At 45.3% G+C, this 23337-nt stretch overlaps 2 protein-coding genes across 2 annotated transcripts; both read left to right on the forward strand.

Annotated features, from left to right (window-relative positions):
* Positions 1-7909: 7909 nt before the first annotated feature.
* On the forward strand, positions 7910-8869 carry LOC101111392 (olfactory receptor 5A1). The gene has a single exon (XM_027979922.2). The coding sequence runs from the start codon at positions 7910-7912 to the stop codon at positions 8867-8869; it is 960 nt and encodes a 319-aa protein (XP_027835723.2).
* Positions 8870-13878: 5009 nt separating this feature from the next.
* On the forward strand, positions 13879-19512 carry LOC101110703 (olfactory receptor 4D6). The gene is made up of 2 exons (XM_060400192.1): positions 13879-13973; positions 14621-19512. The coding sequence occupies exon 2, from the start codon at positions 18517-18519 to the stop codon at positions 19510-19512; it is 996 nt and encodes a 331-aa protein (XP_060256175.1). The 5' UTR covers positions 13879-13973; positions 14621-18516.
* Positions 19513-23337: the final 3825 nt, after the last annotated feature.

The raw sequence follows: 23337 nt of genomic DNA on the forward strand, positions 1-23337 counted from the left end.
GCAAACATGTCAACATTGTATGTTTGTATGAGGATCACGTGATGCACAACCTATATGAAAACCATTATATAAGAACTATTCAAACAGGACAGATAATCAATTTGATTTTCAAATTCCCATTTGTCTCCAAAGAAATACCTCCAACTATAATATCCTGATACCAGTTTATTAGAAATGCATGATAATCTATATTATTATTGTTCTGAAGTAGCTATATACTTTCATTAAATATGAGCTAACTGTATGTTTTAATTAAAATGACAACTAATTTGGACATAGTTTTAAAGAGACGTCTTCATTTTCAGAAAATCTTGGCCTAGTGATTTTTATAAACAATGACCTTTGCTATCACTGTCAATTTTTATTACTCTGAGATTAGGAACACTATTTAACACTAATTAGATTAGGAACACTAATTATTTGTGAATAATGTGAACATGCTACTTCCAGAAAACAAGTGAATATATCACACTCTTTGGAATAGCTAGATAAAGACAAGCTCAAAATGAGCCATTAGGAAATTATGTGTTGATTAGCAAATAAAATGAAAGTGCCCATAACCAGGTGGCTCGGGGGTAGAGAATCCATCTGCCAATGCAGGAGACACAGGAGGCGTGGGTTCGAGCCCTGCATGGAGAAGACCTCCTGGGGCAAGAAATGGCAACTCGCTCCAGCGTTCTTGCCCAGAGAGCCCATGGACAGAAGAGCCCAGGCTGCAGCCCAGGGGCTGCTAAGAGTCAGGCGCCACTGAGGAGACGAAGCTCGGGTGGGCGGCGCTCTTGTCTCCTCCTGCAGGGTGTTTCTTATCCTTTGTGTTCCGCAGCCACCCTGCATTTGCTCACCGAGTAATACCAATAGAGATTTTTTTTTGGTAAGAAGAGATCTTGATTAGCCTTGGGGGAATCAGAGGAGCTGGCCACAGGGATCGAGCTTAATAAGCAATGTCTTCAGAACACTTATGTGAATATATGTTCTCCACACCACCCCAGAGATCAATTAAGTACACATCTGTAAATCTGGGTGTCGCACTCCTTTCTCTTTCGAAAAATATAAGACCCTCCAGGGCAAATATAAGAAAACATCTCCAAGGAGAAAGAAAAGACCCTCTCTCAAATTCACCCCTAAGCCCAGCTTCTAAACACTTCCCAAATGAGCCCAAGGACAGATGTTAGTCGACACTAGAAGCGCTTCGTAAAGATTACTTCCTCTCCCTCTTCTCCCTTGTATCTTTTCCGTCTACTTTTCTGCCCACAAACACACATTAGAAGCAACAAGTGGATATTTTCATCTTTGGTGAACAAACCAACCTCAAGCTTGCTCTTCAAACTTGTTAGCACTTTGAGGACTGGAAGCAAGTCCTGAAGCAAGATCTGATGCCTTCCAGAGCAGATCACGAGACAAGCGTAAGCTGAATGACAGGCAGAGCAAGACGGGGGGTAAGTGCGGTCACCCACCTTTTCCTTTTTGTCTTCATGCTCTTGTTCATCTTACCGTACAGAGCACGCTTTTCAAAGTGCATCCACGCTGTGCACGCCTATTGTAGATGAGGAAAGAGCTCTTCGGCTTTCAGTTCTTCCCCGTGGGCCTCCCAAGTCTGCCTGTTTTCCCCCAAATTCATCCCCAATCTTGTTTCTACCTTACTTCTCCTTTAACGGGCTCTGGAACTATGTTGAGTCCTTGCAACTGGGAAGGGAAGTAAGAAGACATAAAATTTCTGAAGGCATTGCTATACCCTTGAACATGGCCCCAGTTGTGAATACGTCTGCAGAGCAACTTGGAAGGGCTGGAATTGGGCCAGACTACACATAGTAGATTTTCGAAACACTACAGAGACCTCAAGCCTCTGAAACTCTCCTTCTCTTTTTTGACTGAAGGCTTGAATTTTGCCATCTAAGTCCTAATTCTTGGGTGAAAGTCTGGGTGCCTTTTTAATTCTCACCTTACATCAAGAGGGACTCGTTCACCTCCACCAGTCATTGGTAAGTTCGGATGATACACAGACCTAGAAGAGAAAGACCCTAAGGGCACTGGGTTCTTGCCCAGTGAGAAGAAGGATGGGAAGATCACAGGAAACTAGTTTGGCTGAGGTTCCCCTTGACACTGTTGCCTTGTTTTTCTTGCATTCCCAACTGACTCTTTGCGACCCCAAGGACTGTACAGTCTATGGAATTCTGCAGGCCAGAATACTGGGGTGGGTAGCCTTTCCCTTCTCCAGGGGATCTTCCCAACCCAGGGATTGAACCCAGGTCTCCCACATTGCAGGCGGATTCTTTATCAGCTGAGCCACAAGGGAAGCCCCTGTTAAACACAGATTTGGCATATTTGGTTACAAAATATAACACGTTCTTGAATATGTTTCATAAAAGATGAGTTGAGTCATAAATCAATTCTACCAGATCCCATCAATTCCTGAGTGTCTTCCAGGTGCTAGGTTGCTTTTTATTAATATATTGATTTTATGTTTCTAAATTTTTATTTTGTGTTGGAGTTTAGTGGAATTACAATGTTGTGACAATTTCAGGTGGACATCAAAGGAACTCAGCCATACACATACATACATATACGTATACATGTATCCATTCCCCCCCAGACTTCTCTCCCATCCAGGCTGCCACACAACACTGAGCAGAGTTCCCTGTGCCATTCAGTAGGTCCTTGGTGTTTATCCATTTCAGATACAGCAGAATGCCATGTGCTAGGTTTTTCATTTTAAGGCGTTATTGTATCTTCACCACGGCCTTGAAGGCTCGTGGTATCCACAGAAATGCATCTCCAGCATTTATAAATCCAACAAAGTCACTGGGCCCCTCAGACTCTGTAAAACAGGCCTGGTGCTGATTGTTCCTACACCACAGGTTCATGAGAGGGAGGAGATTCAGATCAAACTGAACCTCCCAGGATTTCTTGCCAAAATGAAAGAGATTTTCTTCTTCTCCCAAGGGAGGAAGCCATTCTTCATAAACAGAGTTCAGTGATGTAAAGTGTTTCACGCAGCCTTTAAGATACTTTCTATTTAATGTTTCAGAATGCCATTCAAGGCATCTATATGTTGGAACAAAACCCTGGATAAGGTTTTCCTCTTGTTTCAATTAGTCCAGCTTCACTTTCTGATTCTGGAGATGGGGAATTTCATTCCTAAATATGAAAACCTTCCCTCCTAATCTGTTCAGTTCAGTTCAGTCGCTCAGTCGTGTCCAACTCTTTGTGACCCCATGGACTGCAGCATGCCAGGCCTCCCTGTCCATCACCAACTCCCGGAGTTTACTCAGACTCATGTCCATGGAGTCGGTGATGCCATCCAACCATCCCTCTTAATGGCAACACTCAAAACAGACTTTCAGTTGATGTATCAACCCTCAGATTATTCAATTCTTCAGTCTCACCCCAGACACTTCTTATATACCTCGATGGGCCATCAGTGAATTCCTTATTTCTGCAAGAAAAGCATACTTTAACCTATCGTGTGAGGAGGGAATATTCACTGATGACAGCAATCACAGTGCCAATCCATTCAGCAAGCATTCAATCTCAGGATCCATGAGCCTTCCCCAAGTTGTCTTATGCGATAGTTAGACAACTCTAAGTAGCCACTGTTACCCCTGTTTTGCAAATGAAGAAGCTGAGACTCAGAACGGCTACAAGAACTGCTCAATCTCCCACCAGTGGCGAGTGGCTGAGTCAGGATCAGAACCATTAAACTTGTCCTGAAGCCTCACCGGTGTCATAGCCACTACCTTATCCCACTCCCCTTTCTTCGAACCTGAATCGTTGCCCCCAGACAGCCTGAAGCACATCATAAACTCGGGTCCCTACTTTGCCAAACGGTGGACCCTATTTAGAGCAGGCCGAGAGCTCCAGCAGAGCTGTGCCTGTTTGCCTCCAAGTTTCTCCATGTGGCTCCACACCTGCAGCAGATTATTCTAAACTTTGCTGTGGGTCCCTTTCTTTATGACAAGAGGGAAAAATCCTCTCCTGATTCTCAGAACTCTACACACCTGTCACAAATGGGTGCAGGTACTCTGAACATAGGGCAAAGCTTAAAACCCGCTGGTAAACATACGATATTTGCTTTTCTGTCTCGGCCCTACTGTATGGCAGTCTCTGCATCCATCCACATCACTAAAAATGACCCAGTTTTGTTCCTTCTATGGCTGAGTAATACTCCATGTATACAGGTAGCACATCTTTACCTGGGCGACGAGGGTGGGAGGCAGGCTCGAGAGGAAGGGGATGTGTGTCTGCACACAGCTGATTCGCTTTGTTGTGCAGCAGAAACTAACACGACACTGTAAAGCAATTATGCTCCAATAATTTAAACAATTAATCAATTAAAAGCTTAGGGGAAAAACACATTGGTAAGATTGGGATTGCAAGAGATCTCCTAAACTGTACAAATGATGGCATGGTGATGGCTAGGATGAAGCTCACATGGTCTCACTATCCAAATTGGAGGACTTTGGTCCTGAAAAATCTGTAGCAGGAGCTACTGAGTGGGAAGAGGATGGGCCGCAATTCTAAGAGCATCTCTCTGTGTAAGTTCCAAGATGAAAATGGAGAAGGTCTACGAGATCTTGACAAGCAACGGGCAGATAATGGATTGATTTATAAAAGATCGGGGATATTAAAATGAAGTAGCTTTCCTACAGAGAAGGCGATGGCATCCCACTCCAGTACTCTTGCCTGGAAAATCCCATGGATGGAAAAGGCTGGTAGGGTGCAGTCCATGAGGTCGCTAAGAGTCGGACATGACTGAGCAACTTCACTTTCACTTTTCATTTTTATGCATTGGAGAAGGAAACAGCAACCCACTCCAGTGTTCTTGCCTGGAGAATCCCAGGGACGGCAGAGCCTGGTGGGCTGTCATCTATGAGGTCGCAGAGTTGGACATGACTGAAGCGACTTAGCAGCAGCAGCAGCAGCTTTCCTAAATTGAGCAAGAAAAATTCAGAGCAAATACAGAAAGTTTTATTTCCCAAAGAGTGAAGCCACTGTCCTGGAATAATTCCTCTAATAACTGCAAGTGATAGAGTCTGTGTAGCAAGATGTTAACATGCTCATGTATATACATACACTTTCACATGAAAAGAATACACCAAAATGGAAGTGCTGTTATTTCAGGAGACAGAACATCACAGATCCCAGTTTCAAGGCTTTTGTGCATCAATCAGGAACAGCTCATGGTTTTTAGGGTTAGTATTTCACAGTTGTTTGCTGAGCAAAGTATTTTGCAGTTCTCATATATTGCTTTAAGATTCATAAAATATTTTCCTTTTGAAAAATAAATGAAATTTGTTGGATTTTCTATATTTTAAGAGGTAGATAGAATAGGCTGAAAATATGACTTAAAAGATAGTGAAGGTAATTTGGTTACTTCCAAATTGTTCAGGATAAGACATGAAGAAGCATTAAGATGTATTCCAAAGGTTTAAGGCTCATTCGCACTCTGACCACACTTTCCCTGGTGCCTCCTATAGGGACAGGACCTCAGCTTAGAGACTGATGGCAGAAGTTCTCTGATGGACATGGAAAGACTGAGATTCCATGTGGCTGTATGAGATACTGATGAGAATTCTTACAAAGGGGGGTTAAATGGAAGTCCCTCATCTCGAAAGATGCTTCATACACTGGAAATTCTAAGAACATAATTGAAGATGGTTCATAATTGAGGCTTTAAACAATAGCAACAACAAACGCTTGTAGAATGCTTACTATGGGCCAGGAATATCCTAAAGCAGATTAGAAAGATGATAGATAGATAGATAAAGGGACTTCCCTGGTTGTCCAGTCGTTAAGAATCCTCTGCCATTGCAAGGGACACAGGTTCGATTGCTGGTCCAGGAAGATTCCACCTGCTGTGGGGCAACTAAGCCCATTCACCACAACTAATGAGCCTGCATCCTGCAACTACAGAGGACCTTGCACCTAGAGCTCGTGCTCTGCAACAAGAGACACCACCACTAGGAGCAACCCGGGCACCACAGCTAGACAGCAGCCCCTGCCTGCTGCACCTGGAGAAAGCCCGCATGCGCAAAGCCCCTGGGCAGCCAGTTAGAAAAAGAGTTGATCAATGTGCGCGCATGCTGTCTCTTCAGTCATGTCCAACTTTTTGTGACCCCGTGGACTGTAGCCCGCCAGACTCTTCTGTCCATGGGATTGTCCAGGCAAGAATACTGGAGTGGGTTGCCATCCCTCCTCCAGGGGATTTTCTTCACCCAGAAATCGAACCCACGTCTCTTATGTCTCCTGCATTGGCAGGAAGGTTCTTTACCGCTAATGTCACTGGGAAGCTCTGATAGATAGATAGAGCTATTATTACCTCTAATTTAACAGAGTCATAGAGAGTTCAAGTGACCTGCCCAAGATCGCACATCTATTAACTGGCAACACTGGGAATTGAATCCAGGCAGTCCAAATCCAGGGCCCACACGCTTAACAAACAGCTTAGAGAGGTAATACTGAAGACAAATTTGAGACTGACACTACGTTAATATATTCAGACCTAATACTTGACAATTAAGAGCATTTCTATGCACATCTGGCCTAGTCCTTTGGATTAAAAACATTCAAAAATGCCTTATAGATTTGTTTCCCAACTAAATAGCTGAGCCCTGTCCCTCTGTTGGCTTCTTTATTCTATTATTGAAACTGGAATAATGTTAGGTAAATAGTTAGGTCAGGGCATGATATAATTCACCTGGGGCACACAAAACTATCCTAATAACAACTTTCTTTGCGGACTTACTAGACACCAGTTACTTTATACATGTTGGCTTATTTTATTCTTAAACATGTGAAGGAAGCACTGTCACCTTTTTTAAATATTTATTTATTTATTTATTTGCGCCCCCGCCCCGGGGTCTTAGCTACAACATGCAGGCTCTTGAGCTGTGGGATAGGAGATCTAGCTCCCTGACCAGGGTTTGAACCCAGACCCCCCTACATGGGGAGTGCAGAGTCTTAGCCACAGGACCACAGAGAAGTCCCACACATTTTAAAAGGATATTAAAGTCTAGAGATGTTAGCCATCTCACCCAAAATGACACAGTTACCAAATGGTAGAGGTAGGAGTTAAACCCAGAGAGTCTGAATCCAAAGCATAAGCTCATATAAACCACTCTGTATTATATTAAAAAGCAAATATGTAAGACATCTGCCTTCTAAGGGAAAGAGAGAGAGAGCATCCTCGCATTCTCTGTGTCGTAATTCTCTGTGGGCTTCTCCGATGGCTCAGCCAGTAAAGAATCTGCCTGGAATGCAGGAGACACAGGAGACGCAGCTTCAGTCCTTGGGTCGGGAAGATTCTCTGGAGGAGGAAATGGCAACCCACTCCAGTTCTTGCCTGGAAAATCCCATGGATGGAGGAGCCTGGCAGCCTACAGTTCAAATGGTCACCAAGAGTCAGACACAACTGAAGCGATTTAGCACGCACGCATGTAACCGTCTGTAGTACTCTGCCTTCCTCCTATGCGTTTAATAGTTATTGCAAGGCCGACCCCGAGGCCATGATGGGCCGCCCCGCCTCTCTCCCGCAGGTGGGGAAGTCCCAGATACCAGGGACCAATGACGGCACCCTTCACCAGCTAAAGCCGCCCCGCCCCAGCCACGTAGAAGGACCTGTCAGCCCGCGTCCCCTCGGCCTGGCGACCTACCCGAACCCCCGTTCAGTAACCGTACCTTTTTGGGCCATCTAGCCTGACCATCCCCCGCAAGGAACGCATATAAACCCCTCCCCAGAACAGCCCCCACCTGCCTCCTTCAGGTCTGGGAACCCCGCCCGGGAGCGCTTCCCCATCAAGGCCCGTTAGACACTCTTTTTGGTGTCCTGGTCGTTTACCTAACAATTATTTGCTGACATCATTTGTCCTGTGGGTTATTCTCATGATCCCAGGTCTGCATCTTGTCCTTGTCCATGGGAAACACGTCCACAACCAGGGCCTGGAACGGCTCGTCGGTGACCATGTTCATCCTCCTGGGGTTTGCAGACCATCCACAACTGCAGGCCCTCCTCTTTGTGACCTTCCTGGGCATCTACCTGGTGACCCTGGCCTGGAACCTGGCCCTCATCCTTCTGATCAGAGGCGACACCCGTCTACACACGCCGATGTACTTCTTCCTCGGCAACCTGTCCTTCGCTGACATCTGCTACTCTTCTGCGGTGGCTCCCAAGATGCTCTCCGACTTCTTCCGGCAGCGGAAGAGCATTTCCTTCCTGGGCTGCGCTGCTCAGTTCTTCTTCTTCGTGGGCGCGGGTCTAACCGAGTGCTTCCTGCTGACGGCGATGGCGTACGATCGCTATGCGGCCATCTCCAGCCCCCTGCTCTACTCCGCAGTCATGTCCCAGGACCTCTGTACGCGCTTGGTGGTTGGAGCCTACGCAGGCGGCTTCCTGAGCTCCCTGGTCCAGTCCAGTTCCATATTTCGGCTCCACTTCTGCGGACCCAACCTCATCGACCACTTCTTCTGTGACCTCCCGCCAGTCCTGGCACTTTCTTGCTCCGACACCTTCTCCAGTCAGGTGGTGAATTTCCTCGTGGTGGCCGTCGTTGGGGGCGCATCATTCCTCATCCTGCTTGTCTCATATGGTCACATAGCGGCTACCGTCCTGAAGATCCGCTCCGTGGAAGGTCGCAGGAAAGCCTTCCACACGTGCGCCTCGCATCTGACGGTGGTGACTCTCTTGTTTGGGACGGCCCTTTTCATGTACCTGCGGCCCAGCTCCAGCTACTCGTTTGGCAGAGACAAGGTGGTATCTGTATTCTACTCACTGGTGATCCCCATGCTGAACCCCCTCATTTACAGTTCAAGGAACAAAGAGATCAAGGATGCCCTGTGGAAGATGCTGGGGAAGAAGTGTTTTCCTAGGTCATGACTGAAGACATATGCCTCCAAACTGCCAGAGACCTAGGTGGTTCATGATAGCCTCTCCCTCCGGCTTTAGGTAAGTGTCATGTTGGTGTGCAGCTGGAAAATGGAAGCACTCCTTCCGTATTTTCTCACCATTCCACTCGGTCATGTGTCTGCTGACCCCACCAGGGATCGTCGAAAGGACAACCTACGGTACAGCGCAGGGAACTCTACTCTGTCTCTGTGATGACCTAAATGGGAAGGAAATCCAAAAAAATAGGGGATATATGTAAATATATCAGGCTTCCCAGATGGCGCTGGTGATTTAAAAAAAACCTGCCTGCCAATGTAGGAGATGTAAGAGACCTGGGTTTGATCTCTCAGTCGGAAAGACACCCCCCCACACCCCGCCCGGAGGAGGGCATGGCAACCCACTCCAGTATTCTTGCCTGGAGAATCCCATGGACAGCAGAGTCTGGTGGGCGACAGTCCATGGGGTCGTGCAGAGTCGGACAGGACTGAAGAGACTTGGCAGGCACGTAAACATATGACTGCTTCACTTTGCTGTACAGCAGAAACTAACACAGCACTGTGAAGCGACTCCAAAAATTTTATTTTTAAAAAAGAGAAAGCGAGTACTTCAGAAGAACAAAAAGAAATTCCCCAAGTAGCCTATTCTCACAATTAGTATTACAACCACCACCTTTTATGGGGTACCTGGTGGCTCAGATGGTAAAGAATCTGCCTGCAATGCTGGAGACCTGGCATCAATCCCAGGGTTGGAAAGATCCTCTGGAGGAAGGCATGGCAACCCACTCCAGTATTCTTGCCCTGAGAATCCCATGGACAGAGGAGCCTGGTGGGCTACAGGCCACGGGGTTGCAAAGAGTTGGACACGACTGAGCGACCAGCACTTTTGCTTTCACTTTTTCAGTTCGTATACTCTAGACGCTCCATTTGATCTCATGAGAGAGCCCTACACAGAAGCAGAATAAAATGTAGCCTCTACATCGTTTTATCTAAAGAATCTCCAAGTATGAGTTTACTATCACAGCTGTAACTAAATACCACAAACCTATTGGCTTAAAACAATATAAATTTATTATCTCATAGGTGTGTAGGTAAGAAGTCTTTTGGTTGCGGATGGCAGGGGGGCAGAGTTGGGGGCATCGTGGACAACTCTTTGCAATACCATGGACTGTAGCCCTCCAGGCTCCTCTGTCCTTGGGAATTCCCAGGCAAGGGTACTGGAGTGGGTGGCCGTTTCCTGCTCCAGGGGATCTTCCCGAGCCAGGGATCGAACCTCATCTCTTGTGTCTCCTGCATTGGCAGGCGATTCTTCATGACTGAGCCACCTGAAAGCCCTTACACTAGTCTCAGTTCAGTTCAGTTCAGTCGCTCAGTCGTGTCTGACTCTTTGCAACCCCATGAATCACAGCACACCAGGCCTTCCTGTCCATCACCAACTCCCGGAGTTCACTCAGACTCACGTCCATCGAGTCAGTGATGCCATCCAGCCATCTCATCCTCGGTCGTCCCCTTCTCCTCCTGCCCCCAATCCCTCCCAGCATCAGAGTCTTTTCCAATGAGTCAACTCTTCACATGAGGTGGCCGAAGTACTGGAGTTTCAGCTTTAGCATCATTCCTTCCAAAGAAATCCCAGGGCTCATCTCCTTCAGATTGGACTCTACAACTTCCTGAAGGATAGTTAGTGACTCTTGTTCACTATTGTTCTTTCAGAACCTACCAAAGTGTCTGGCACACAGTAGGGACATAGCAAATATTTGTTTGATAAATGAATTATTCACTGTTCCTAGTAATGTTGGCTTTTGCAGAGTATGGTGTTTATATTATTTGCTTATAGTGTGGCTAACAGTGAATCTCAGGGTCTGGTGACTGGGATGGAGATTAATTATCTCTGCTTTTAGAAAATGTAAATAAGACTATGTCCTTGACACCTCAGAGAGTGATTAATTTGTGAAGCTGTGGGTTTTTTGCAAATCCTTCCTTTGCAGAAACACTCACGGGGTAAATGTAGCTAATCGTTTGGAAACGTGTAGAGAACCAGCTGTCTAAATGCACTTCTAACCATAGACTTTGAAGATCCCTCCCCTTTTGTCTGGAGCTGTGGATATTAACAGGTTAATATTTCTAGAAGAGAAATTCTTAGAGGTGACAGCCTCTTTCCAATCTCTTTTTGTCTTCTCACTTCAAGTGAATGAATGCTAAGTTGCTTCAGTTGTGTCCAACTCTTTGCAACCCCATGGACTGTAGCCCGCCAGGCTCCTCTGCCCATGGGCTTCTCCAGGCGAGAACACTGGAGTGAGGTGCCGTGCCCTCCTCCAGGGGATCCTCTCGACCCAGGGATCGAATCTATATCACTTGCACCTCCTGCATTGGCAGGCGGGTCCTTTACCACTAGCACCACTTGGGAAGCCCCCTCACTGCAAGTATCCGCCCACAGACACACATTCCCAGCATCAAGAGGAAGGATAAATGAGCTTCAAGTGTTCTGTCTCATTAGAGAGCAGCTTGGGGACTGGAAGGAGATACATGTGCCTGATTAGACTGTATCCAAACAAGAATAAACGAAAATATAAACTTGTTAGGGGACAGGCCGGCTGGGAGCGGCTGCCCGCTGTCCGCTGGTATTTGCTCTGTGTGACTGTGCACCACCTAGGCTCGGCTATGGCTGGAACTCAGCCAGATGCAGGAACTCCTTTAACATTTCGTTTCCAGGCACGACGCTAGTCTTCCCTGCCTTCCTATGAACTCAACCCAAACTCTCCCCTTTCCGCTTCTGCTCCTCTAATGGCATCCTCTGGTGAGTCTCCTGACCCGTATTTGAAACTTTGCTCCTAAGGAGGAAAAAAAAACTTTAAAAGAAAATATTTCTGAGGAGGTGGCTTGCTTTAGACCCCTCCACAAAGAATTAGTAAGCAGCATATCCCAGGTGACTCAGTGTTAAAGAACCCGCCAATGCAGGAGACACAGTTTTGATCCCTGAGTTGGGAGAAATGGGAACCCCCTCCACTATTCCTGCCTGGAAAGTTCCATGGACAGAGGAGCCTGGTGGGCTACAGTCTGTGTGTTTGCAAAGAGTCTGACACGACTGAGCGACTGGGCACATATGAATATATTCTCAGTACCAGGGAGATCCCTAACATCCATGCTGTTTGCACCTTACTGCCTGGAATTCTGAAATTCATCCGTTTGTTTAAGGCTAGTCCCCTTTTAAAGTGCCAACGTTTCCTTTTTTAAAAAAGGGTATTCTTTACATTTCACGGTCATTTCTTCAGGAAGGATCTGAAAAGGGAAGCTAAGCAGATCTGTAAGCACCTGAGATAAAGGGAGGCACCACAGCGAAAGAGGACAAGGTCCGGACCCGGAGAGGGCGCACTCACGGACCAACATCCCAACTCACTGTCTGACTCCACTCGGGTTAAAAAGTGCTGGTATCAGTGTATGCCATTTCAGTCTGACAGCCAAGACACCCGTCAGACCCAAGCTGGCAACCCGAATGGTCAAGCTCAAACTTAGCCCAAATACTAAGACATTGAAAACTAGCAAGAGCTGATTACATAAGGTAATATACGCAGAACATCCTGGGTCTTGCACACCAATAAAACTCCTCTGTTTTATCAGTTTAGGTGTGTTTCTCCAACTGAAGAAGGATCAGTCCCCGAGATGCTCTCCACCACCCCCCACAACGCACATAAAAGGACTCGTGTTTCCTGACTGTCTATTCATGGAGCATTGAGCCAGACACTTCACAGTTGCTATCTGATATAATCAGCAAGGTGAATAGTTCTCGATGATCAAGGTTCGAATTCCAACGGTCGCCGATTCTGACGGTTTGTGGACATCACTTATGCTCTCACATCTTCCTTCTGTAAATCTGCCAAGTTGACACCACTCATTTGAAGTTGATTACTATTTAATTATCACATCTGCTTTGCAAAAAAATAGACGTGGGAATTAAATTCTATACATATATGTAATTTGTGTTAGGTTTCCATCTCTTTGTGGTCATCACTTCACAGTATTTACGAATATCAGATCACTATTTTGTATACCTGAAATTAATAGAATGTTGACTCAATGGACATGAGTTTGCATAAACTCCAGGAGTTGGTGATGGACAGGGAGGCCTGGTGTGCTGCAGTGCATGGGGTCACAAAGAGTAGGACAAGACTGAGTGACTGAACTGAACTGATGTCAATTATAGATCCATAAAATAATGTAATATCAAAAATAAAAACAAATACATAAAAATAAAAGTATAGAGGGGATTTTTTTAAGGAAGCAACTATATATTTTCTATAGAAATCAGCTTTAAGTTCAAAGACAGAGATAGATTAAAAGTAATGCAAAGGAGAAAGATATATCAAAAGAAGGCTGGAATAGGTATAATAATTTGAGATAAAGCAGACTTTACAACAAGGAAAATTATCAGAGATAAAGAGTCTTCATAATGATAATGAGAAAGGGGTCAACTCTCAAAGAATTCACAGTACTTAATGTGTACATACTTAGCAACAGAATGTCAAAATATAAGAGGAAAAACTGATAGGAATACAGGGGAAAATAGACAAATCCACTGTATAGCTGGAAATATCAATATCCTTCTATCAGCAATTGATGGATCCAATAGGCAGAAAATCAGCAAGGATACAGTTGAACTGAATAGCACCATTAATCAATCGGAGCTAATTAATATTTATAAAATATTTCATCCAACAATAGCATAACACACATTCTTCTTAAGCTCACATGGAACATTTACCAGGACAGATCACATTCTGGACCATAAAACGTTTTATTCTCTTCATAAATCATACAGAGTATGCTCTAAGACCCCAGTGGAGTTTAACTGCAAAGAAAGCAATAACAGGAAGCTAGATCAGAAAATTCCAGTAGAGATACGTGTTGCTTAGTAACGCTTTAATAACTCCCACTGCATCTGCAGCTGCCAGCTTCTCCAGTGAAAAGCACTTTTCCTACAAATATCTGCCACTATTCCCCATGCTGACTGTTACACCGGTGCCGCGTCTCAGGGAGCAGTGTAGATGACGCGTCTGTTTGGGTGAAGATGGGGAACCTGGCCGGCTCACCTTTCTAAAGCAAAGGTAGGTGAGGGCATCCTGAAGGCACAACAGCAGGCAGCTTCAGCTTGGCACATGTATGATTTTGTGACTTTGATAGTGTTCCATGTCCGGTCCCTGAAAAATAGAATATCCATTCTTTTTTTTTTTTTTTTTACTTTTTCTTTCATATGATAAAATAGCAGCCGGTTAGCACAGTTGTGTTGTGACAGTTTCAGGTGGACAGTGCAGGGCTCAGCCATGCGTATTCCGCATGAAACTCGTGGAGCAGGTGTGCCATTTAGGACTAGACGCCTCAGGCTGATTAAAATCTGTTGCTTCTCAGGTAAAATATGAGGCTTCTCAAGACACATTCAAGTTAGGTTATTTTTTGTATTCAAACATTCTGTGCAACCTATTTGCAGGGCAGGAATAGAGAGATGGGTGTAGAGGAAGGACCTGAGGACACAGCAAGGGGAGGAGACGATGGGACCAACTGAGAGAGTAGCATTGAAATATATACACAACCATGTGTGAATCAGAGCTGGTGGGAATTTGCTCCGTAGCACAGGGAGCTCGGCCTGGTGCTCTGTGATGACCTAGAGGGGTGGGACGGGGTAGGGGGTGGAGGGGGGCTCAAGAGGGAAGAGACATGCGTATACTCATGGCTGATTCACACTGTTGCATGGCAGAAACCAACACAACTGCTGCTGAGTCGCTTCAGTCGTGTCCAACTCTGTGCGACCCCATAGACGGCAGCCCACCAGGCTCCCCCGTCCCTGGGATTCTCCAGGCAAGAACACGGGAGTGGGTTGCCATTTCCTTCTCCGATGCATGAAAGTGAAAAGTGAAAGTGAAGTCGCTCAGTCGTGTCCGACTCTTAGCGACCCCATGGACTGCAGCCCGCCAGGCTCCTCCATCCGTGGGATTCTCCAGGCAGGAGCACTGGAGTGGGCTGCCATCGCCTTCTCCGAAGACAACAGTGTAAAGCAATTATTCTTCAAAATCTTTTAAAAAGAAAGACTACTGTAAAATTCTTTTTAAAAACTTCTAAAAACATTTACTGACCATCTACAAAGTTTAGGAAAGTAACCAGCACAGTCCCTTTCTTTAAAAAAAGAAATAGTGGTTAAAAGCTAGCTGGGAGCAGGCAAAGAAACACGATGATGTAATGACATTAGCATTATGATAATATTATATAATGCTTTGAAGTGTACAATGTACTCTCCTGTGAACTGGCATTTAATTGCTTTGCGCAGAAGCAAAAGTGAATAAGAAGTGATAGAGGGAAGTTTCGGGGAGACTGGAGACGAGTAAAGAAGGACGGTTTCTTGTTGGGTGGCTGCTTCGTATCAGGCACTGGCCATCCATCCATTCACTCATCCATTCAGAAAGAATTGTTGAATAACTGAGTTCTACAAGGCAACTGTGAGGTTACAAGACAGAAAGGCCGCGTTCAGTGGGCCTGATCGTCTGTCCAAAACCTTTTAAGAGGAGCAAAGTGAAGTTGCTCAGTCGTGTCTGACTGCGACCCCGTGAACTGTAGCCTACCAGGCTCCTATGCCCATGGGATTTTCCAGGCAAGAGTACTGGACTGGGTTGCCATTTCCTTCTCCAGGGGATCTTCTGGACCCAGGGATCAAACCCCGGTCTCCCGCATTGCGGGCAGACGCTTTACCGTCTGAGCCCCCAGGGAAGTCAGAGGAGCAAGGGGAACCATTTTAATCCAAAAGAGAAGCCGGCAGTGAGCATCTCTGACCTCATTTTCCAGAGATCTGATTTGGTGGGCCCTAGATTCCTAGGTGCCTCCAGCCAATGCCTCGTGGAGCCAGAACACCCCAAAAGAATAATTAGAACTGCCACTCCCCCATCACTCTTTCCGTAATAAGTTATCTTTCTTAGGACAAATTTACAGAGAAGGAAAAGAAAAATACAAGGAGCATAACCTCAGAGCTCAAATTAACAGGAAAAATCCTTTACTTCAAGTTGTAATTATGTGTATGAGGGGTTTTTTTTTTCCTGATTTTTAGGATTAGAAGACATTTACAGTCTTTTTAATTTTTGACAGGTAAGACATGGATATATTTAGAGAGAAACTCTCCACAGGCAGAGTATGGGGTGTCTTGAAGGTGACAGAGAGCCTACAGTCATTTCTTTAAATAAGAAACAATAGAATATCTTTTTAAAGTAAAACTATCAAAATCCAATTACCCACAGATAATGGTATACATCTTTCCAGATTTCTCCTAGGCATGTAGTTTTTCTCCAAAAAATAAGATTATGTGATATATTCAGTGCTTCAACCTTTTATTAAAAAAGAATCTTACCACATCTAAAAATAATAAATTTGAACAGCTACAAATATTGAATTACTCTACTGTGCCTAACTTATTGAACCAATTTCATAAATCAGATAGTAATTTAAATTCTAATCTCTTCTAAACTGCACTGTGATGACCTTTCTTTGTACTCATGACATTAAGCATTTTGTTTATTCACTTTTTAGCATGTGTTCCTGCAGTAGAATTTTTGACTCAAAAGATTTGCGGATTTTGTCTTGACACATGCTTCCAGAATGACCTCAGAAAGTGTGTGCCTGTATACACTCCTATTAACCGTAGATGGAGGTGTCTCTTTCTCCATATCCACGCCAACAGTGGATCGCTTCTTTATAGGCTGATCTTCTAGATGAGAAGTGGTATCTTATTACACTTTTAATTTGTGCTTATTTGATGAATGGTATGACCAAGTCTATTTCTCTCTGAATCATGACCCATTTTTGTTTTAAAGTATCTATTTCTTACTAAATGATTAGAACTCTATATATCTAAAATATTAAGCCTATTTTACATATTTTTCACATATGTTTTCTCAAGTTCTTTATTTTCCGAAACATGGAAATTCCTTATTTTTTTACTGGAGTCTAATTGCTCTACAGTGTTGTGTTGGCTTCTGCTGTACAGCGATGCGAATGAGCTGTCTGTATGTGTGTATCCCCTCCCGCCTGAGCCTCCCTCCCAGCCCCCATCCCAGCCCTGTAGGTCATCACAGAGCACCAAGCTGAGCCCCCTGTGTTATACAGCATCTTCCCACTAGCTATCTACACATGGAGGGGTATATATGTCAATACCACTCTCTCAATTCATCCTCATATTTTAATTAGCCAAATCTAATCATCTTCTTTGTAATGCGTACAAAGTTCTTCTCTTCCCCCAAAATAAACCAAAAATTACTTAGACTTTATTCTAATATTTTAGCTTATTTTTTGATGTTTATGTTCTTAAGATGACAAAATCCTCAGTATTCATCTCCCTGAGAAGTTAAAAAGTATTATCATTTACTTCAGCTCATAGTATCTACTTATAAAAAGAAATCAAGTATTCAAACACAATTACAGTAGAGTTAGGTTGTTTGGTTTTTTTCCAGGTTCATAATTTATTGTACAGGTTGAGTATCACATAATGAGTTGACATCAGGCACCTTCTTCAGACACCGGAATTTAACAGATGAGATACAGTTTAGAATCTGTTTATCTTGCTTTCACAGCTCGAGTTTTTGTTTTAGATCTTAACTTGAAGAATAAGAGTATCAAAGCTTGAAGCATAAGACTATCAAAGCAGTGCCTCCACACGTGTGTGCAAATATGTGCGTGCATGCGCGTGCGTGCTCAGCCAGGCTCCTCTGTCCATGGGGTTTCCCAGGGACGAATACTGGAGTGAGTTGCTATTTCCTCCTCCAGGGGATTGAACCCATGTCTCCTGCATCGTAGGCAGATTCTCCATCACTTGAGTCATCAGGGAAGCCTCATTCTGCATGTAGCCAGCACACAATTCATTCTCCCTGTGAGAGTGTAAGAGATACAACAGGTTTTGATGCCAGTGAAATGGATTGGGTATCTGCTTCTGGACTGCCACAGTTTCAAGCTTCCAGAAGGCACAGGCTCGGGAGCCTGTGTCCTTCAGCGTAGGCAGCTGCCCCTCAGGCCCCTACACTGTTTCTTTACAATATCTTCATCATCATTTAAAATTAGAAAATTAGCTTATCATTTGACCCAGTATGTCTACATCTGGCTTTTCATAGGCACACAAAAATGGATTTACAAAATGTTGAGAGCAGCATAATTTGAAAACAGTAATTGGGGCCCAACCAAGCCAACTAAGGGCTTGGTGCGTGGTAAAGAATCTGCCTGCAAAGCAAGAGAGACAGGAGACGTGGGTTTGATCCCTGGATTGGGAAGATCCCCGGAGAAGGAACGGCAACCTTCTCCAGGATTCTTGCCTGGAAAATTCCATGACAGGAGTCTGGCTACCGTCCATGGGGCCCAAAAGAATTGGACATGACTTAGCGACTACGCCACAGCTATAGAGCACAGGGAACTCTGCTCAGTGTCAGGTGGCAGCCTGGATGGGAGGGCACTCGGTGTACATACAGGGCTGAGCTCCTTTGCTGTTCACCTGAAACTATCACATCATTAATCCGCTACACTCCATTACAAAATAAAAAGTTTAAAAATACGACAAAGCGGAAAAAAAAAAAAACCAATATGTGATCAATGCCGTTGCTGCCTTAGGGCACCGTGCTGCTCACCATGCTGACGTGTCTTTTCCAAAGGGAGGCCTGGGGGAGCGTGCTCTCCATCATGGGCCAGAGCAACCACACCAACGTGAGGGAATTTGTCTTCCTGGAACTCACTCACTTCCGGGAACTGGAGCTGTTCCTGTTTGTCATCTTCCTAGCTGTATACGTCACAACCGTGCTGGGCAATGCCCTCATCGTGGTGACCATCACCTGGGAGTCCCACCTGCACACCCCCATGTACTTTCTCCTGCGGAACAAGTCAATCCTGGACATCGTCTTTTCATCCGTCACCGTTCCCAAGTTCCTGCTGGATCTCTTGTCAGAGAGGAAAACCATCTCCTACAATGGCTGCATGGCACAGATCTTTTTCTTCCACTTTGCTGGAGGGGCGGATATTTTTTTCCTCTCTGTGATGGCCTGGGACAGGTATCTTGCAATCTCCAAGCCCCTGCATTACGTGGCCATCATGAGGAGAGAGGTGTGGGTGGGCTTGGTGGTGGCTTCCTGGGTGGGTGGCGCTTTGCACTCCACCGTCCAGATTATTCTGATGCTTCCGCTCCCTTTCTGCGGCCCCAGCACCCTGGACGCCTTCTACTGCGACGTGCCCCAGGTGGTCAGACTGGCTTGCACCGACACCTTTGCTCTGGAGCTCCTCCTGATCTCTAACAACGGGCTGGTGACCCTGCTGTGGTTCCTCCTGCTCCTGGGGTCCTACACCGTCACCCTGGTCATGCTGCGATCTCACGCCGGGGAGGGCCGGGGCAAAGCTCTCTCCACCTGCACCTCCCACGTCCTGGTGGTGACTCTTCACTTCGTGCCCTGTATTTACGTCTACTGCCGGCCTTTCACCACGCTGCCCATGGACACAGCTGTGTCCATCAATAACACGGTCATCACCCCCATGCTGAACCCCGTGATCTACACCCTGAGAAACCAGGAGATGAAGGCAGCCATGAAGAGACTGCAGAGGAGGCTTGGGCCTTTTGAGAGCAATAAACTCGGATGAGCCGTCCGACTGAGACCGGAAATCTAATGTGAGCCTAGTTTGAGGTTTGCTCAAACTACTAGCCGAGGAATCAGAGACAGCCAGCTCTTTGTCCACTGTCATTTCTGCATAGCCCCACAGCCACTAAGCTCTATTAGACAGAGAGACTCTAAGGACAAAAGGGAAATACGAGATTGAACGTCAGCTCTCGGGCCAGGGACTGGGGAGAAGTATGTGGTATAACGCTGAAATCAATAACCTAAGTGCTATCTTTCCTCACTTTTACCATTTGTGATATGGAAATAACGCTGTCTACTTACAAGGTGGTTGTGAGGATGAAACATGGTCAATGTGGAGAGGACTATGGTTGTAAAGGCTCACACGCCTCCTGGCATTAACCAGGCACACAATCTATGTTCCCACCCCACGATCTCCATCTCTGTTGCTAAATATGCCGGTGCTGCGTGTGTGCGTACTAGGTCACTTCAGTCGCGTCCGACTCTCTGAGACCCTATGGACCGACGGCCGCCAGGCTCCTCTGTCCATGGGATTCTCCAGGCAAGAATCCTGGAGTGGGTTGCCGTGCCCTCCTCTAGGGGAATATTCCCAACCCAGGGATTGAACTCGCGTCTCTTATGTCTCCAGATGTGCATATATATATATATAGAATGTGGGGGCTTCCCAGGCGGTACTAGTGGTAAAGAACCCACCTGCCAGTGCAGGAGACACAAGAGAGGGGGGTTCGATTCCTGGGTCTGGAAGATCCCCTGGAGGAGGGCATGGCAACCCAATCCAGTGTTCTTGCCTGGAGAATCCCATGGACAGAGGAGCCTGGTGGGCTACAGTCCACAGGGTCACAAAGAGCTGGGCACAACTGAAGTGACTTAGCACACACTTAGAATGTAGATGCATTTATTTCACATATTTTCTCTCTAATGACTGCTATTTCCAGTTGATTATTAAAATAATCACTTTTTGATTTAATATTGCGAGTACAGAATCTTCAATATATTTCACCGATTAGTGGAAAGAGAAGAAATATATTTTGAGTCAGATGTATGCATGAACAAATCTAGAAATAGACCAAATATTCCCTGTCCTCTGGTTCTTTCTACTTTCTTTACACTGAAATTAATCTCAAAAGAACTTGAATCGTTTGGGGATATATCTGCACAAAATGCACATTTATTTTATGTTATCCTGAACTTCCTTCTTCCTTCCATCCGCACTTTCCATTTCACCCCCAGAGCTTTCAGAGCTGGAGCAAAGCTGTAGTTTTCATCTACATATGCACAGACAATTTAGGACAAATCTGTGTGGTACCAAAAAAAATTACCTAAGAAGTAATTTTTGACTCACTCAAGGCCCATTTTGTGAACCAGGAAAGGAAAAAATATATATATATATAACATATTGCATACAGAGCCATTTAAGAATAGCCACTGGATCTGTGTTATAAACCACCTCTCTTCCAAGAATAGGATTACAAGAAAGTAGATATATAAGGAGAAAATAAATCTGCTTTCTTTTTCTATACTCACATCAAATTCCACCCTTCTGCCTCCAATAGTCATTCAAAAATAGACCAATAAGTTCATTTGTACCCACAAACTATGGACACCAAGGGGGGAAGGGGAGGTGGGATAAATTGAGATCGGGACTGCCATATATACTCTGTATAAAATAGACAACTAATGAGAAGTTAACTAATGAGAACCTACTGTACAGCACAAGGAACTCTACTCAGTGTGGTAACAAAAAGGAGATATATATATATACATATACATATAGTACGCAGGTCAGGAAGCAGCAGCTAGAACTGGACATGGAACAACAGACTGGTTCCAAATAGGAAAAGGAGTGCGTTAAGGCTGTATATTGTCACCCTGCTTATTTAACTTATATGCAGAGTACATCATGAGAAACGCTGGGCTGGAAGAAGCACAAGTTGGAATCAAGATTGCCGGCAGAAATATCAATAACCTCAGATATGCAGATGACACCACCCTTATGGCAAAAAGTGAAGAGGAACTAAAGAGCCTCTTGATGAAAGTGAGAGGAGAGTGAAAAAGTTGGCTTAAAGCTCAACATTCAGAAAACGAAGATCACGGCATCTGGTCCCATCACTTCATGGGAAATAGATGGGGAAACAGTGGAAACAGCGCCAGACTTTATGTTTTTGGGCTCCAAAATCACTGCAGATGGTGATTGCAGCCATGAAATTAAAAGATGCTTACTCCTTGGAAGAAAAGTTATGACCAACCTAGATAGCATATTGAAAAACAGAGACATTACTTTGCCAACAAAGGTCCATCTAGTCAAGGCTATGGTTTTTCCAGTGGTCATGTATAGATGTGAGAGTCAGACTGTGAAGAAGGCTGAGTGCCGAAGAATTGATGCTTTCGAACTGTGGTGTTGGAGAAGACTCTTGAGAGTCCCTTGGACTGCAAGGAGATCCAACCAGTCCATTCTGAAGGAGATCAGCCCTGGGTGTTCTTTGGAAGGAATGATGCTGAAGCTGAAGCTCCAGTACTTTGGTTACCTTATGTGAAGAGTTGCCTCATTGGAAAAGACTCTGACGCTGGGAGGGATTGGGGGCAGGAGGAGAAGGGGACGACCAAGGATGAGATGGCTGGATGGCATCACGGACTCGATGGACGTGAGTCTGAGTGAACTCCGGGAGTTGGTGATGGACAGGGAGGCCTGGCGTGCTGTGATTCATGGGGTCGCAAAGAGTCGGACACGACTGCGCCACTGAACTGGAGTGGACTGCATGAACTGACACACACACGCGCACATGTGGCGGATGGACTTTGCTGCGCGGCAGAAACTAACACAGCACTGTGAAGCAACTAAACGCCAATTTAAAAAAATAGGCCAAGAGAAACGAGGAAGCCGAGGAAGCTGCAACACACAGCAGTGTTTTGCAGATGCTTACGATCAGTTAATATTTAGCTAAAAAGGTCCTCGTAAGTGACCACACGTCTGTGATTTTCTCTGAGTCTTACAATCAGAGACATTAGGCCAGGAATCCTAATCATACTGCCGGTGCTTCTCAAGCTTTCTGAAATTATTGCCCCTTAAAAGAGCTTTTTTAGATATTTTCCTAACTACTCTCCCTCAAGAAAGTTTAATACCAAAGATACACCATACCTCTTTTTGTCTTCTGAGGTTGTCTGAAGAAGCACACCTCATTAAAACATCCGAGACTTTTCTGGCTTGCAAGAACCAATTTTTGCCCCATGGGTGTCATACCGACATTGAGAATGAATGACCATACGACATTAGTTGTTCAGTCGCCCAGTCGTGTCCGACTGTCTGTGACCCCATGGACCGCAGCACGCCAGGCCTCTCTGTCCACCACCAACTCCCAGAGTCTACTCAAACTCGTGTTCATGGAGTCGGTGATGCCATCCAACCATCTCATCCTCTGTCGTCCCCTTCTCCTCCCATCTTCAATCTTTCCCAGCATCAGGGTCTTTTCTGATGAATCAGCTCTTCACATCAGGTGGCCAAAGCATTGACATTAGGCCTTAATATAAGTGTTTCCCCAAAACTTGGAGACTCACACAATATTAACGTATGTAGAGTTATGTTGTCTGGGGTCTTGCAAGAATTTGGAAGGCATAGAAATTGGGCATTTTCGTGTGTTTGTGGACTTGTGTGCAGTAGTGAGTTGGGAGCTGTATAATAAGGCCCACTGGAGCTCCAACACTAGCAGAAGAAGGTCCATTCTGTCTCCACACTCACACCCAATAAAATTCCCTTTACTAATTCTCAAATCAGGCCTGGTCCTGAGGGACTAGTGAGCACACCAGGGGCACTGTGGGAGAAGGAGAAGAGCCG

Source organism: Ovis aries, chromosome 15, assembly GCF_016772045.2.
Source record: "Ovis aries strain OAR_USU_Benz2616 breed Rambouillet chromosome 15, ARS-UI_Ramb_v3.0, whole genome shotgun sequence".
Taxonomy (NCBI): Eukaryota; Metazoa; Chordata; class Mammalia; order Artiodactyla; family Bovidae; genus Ovis; species Ovis aries.

Bases quoted from the DNA above. Each gene is read 5' to 3' on its own strand.
- LOC101111392 (XM_027979922.2), top strand. From the start codon at position 7,910: ATGGGAAACACGTCCACAACCAGGGCCTGGAACGGCTCGTCGGTGACC.
- LOC101110703 (XM_060400192.1), top strand. From the start codon at position 18,517: ATGCTGACGTGTCTTTTCCAAAGGGAGGCCTGGGGGAGCGTGCTCTCC.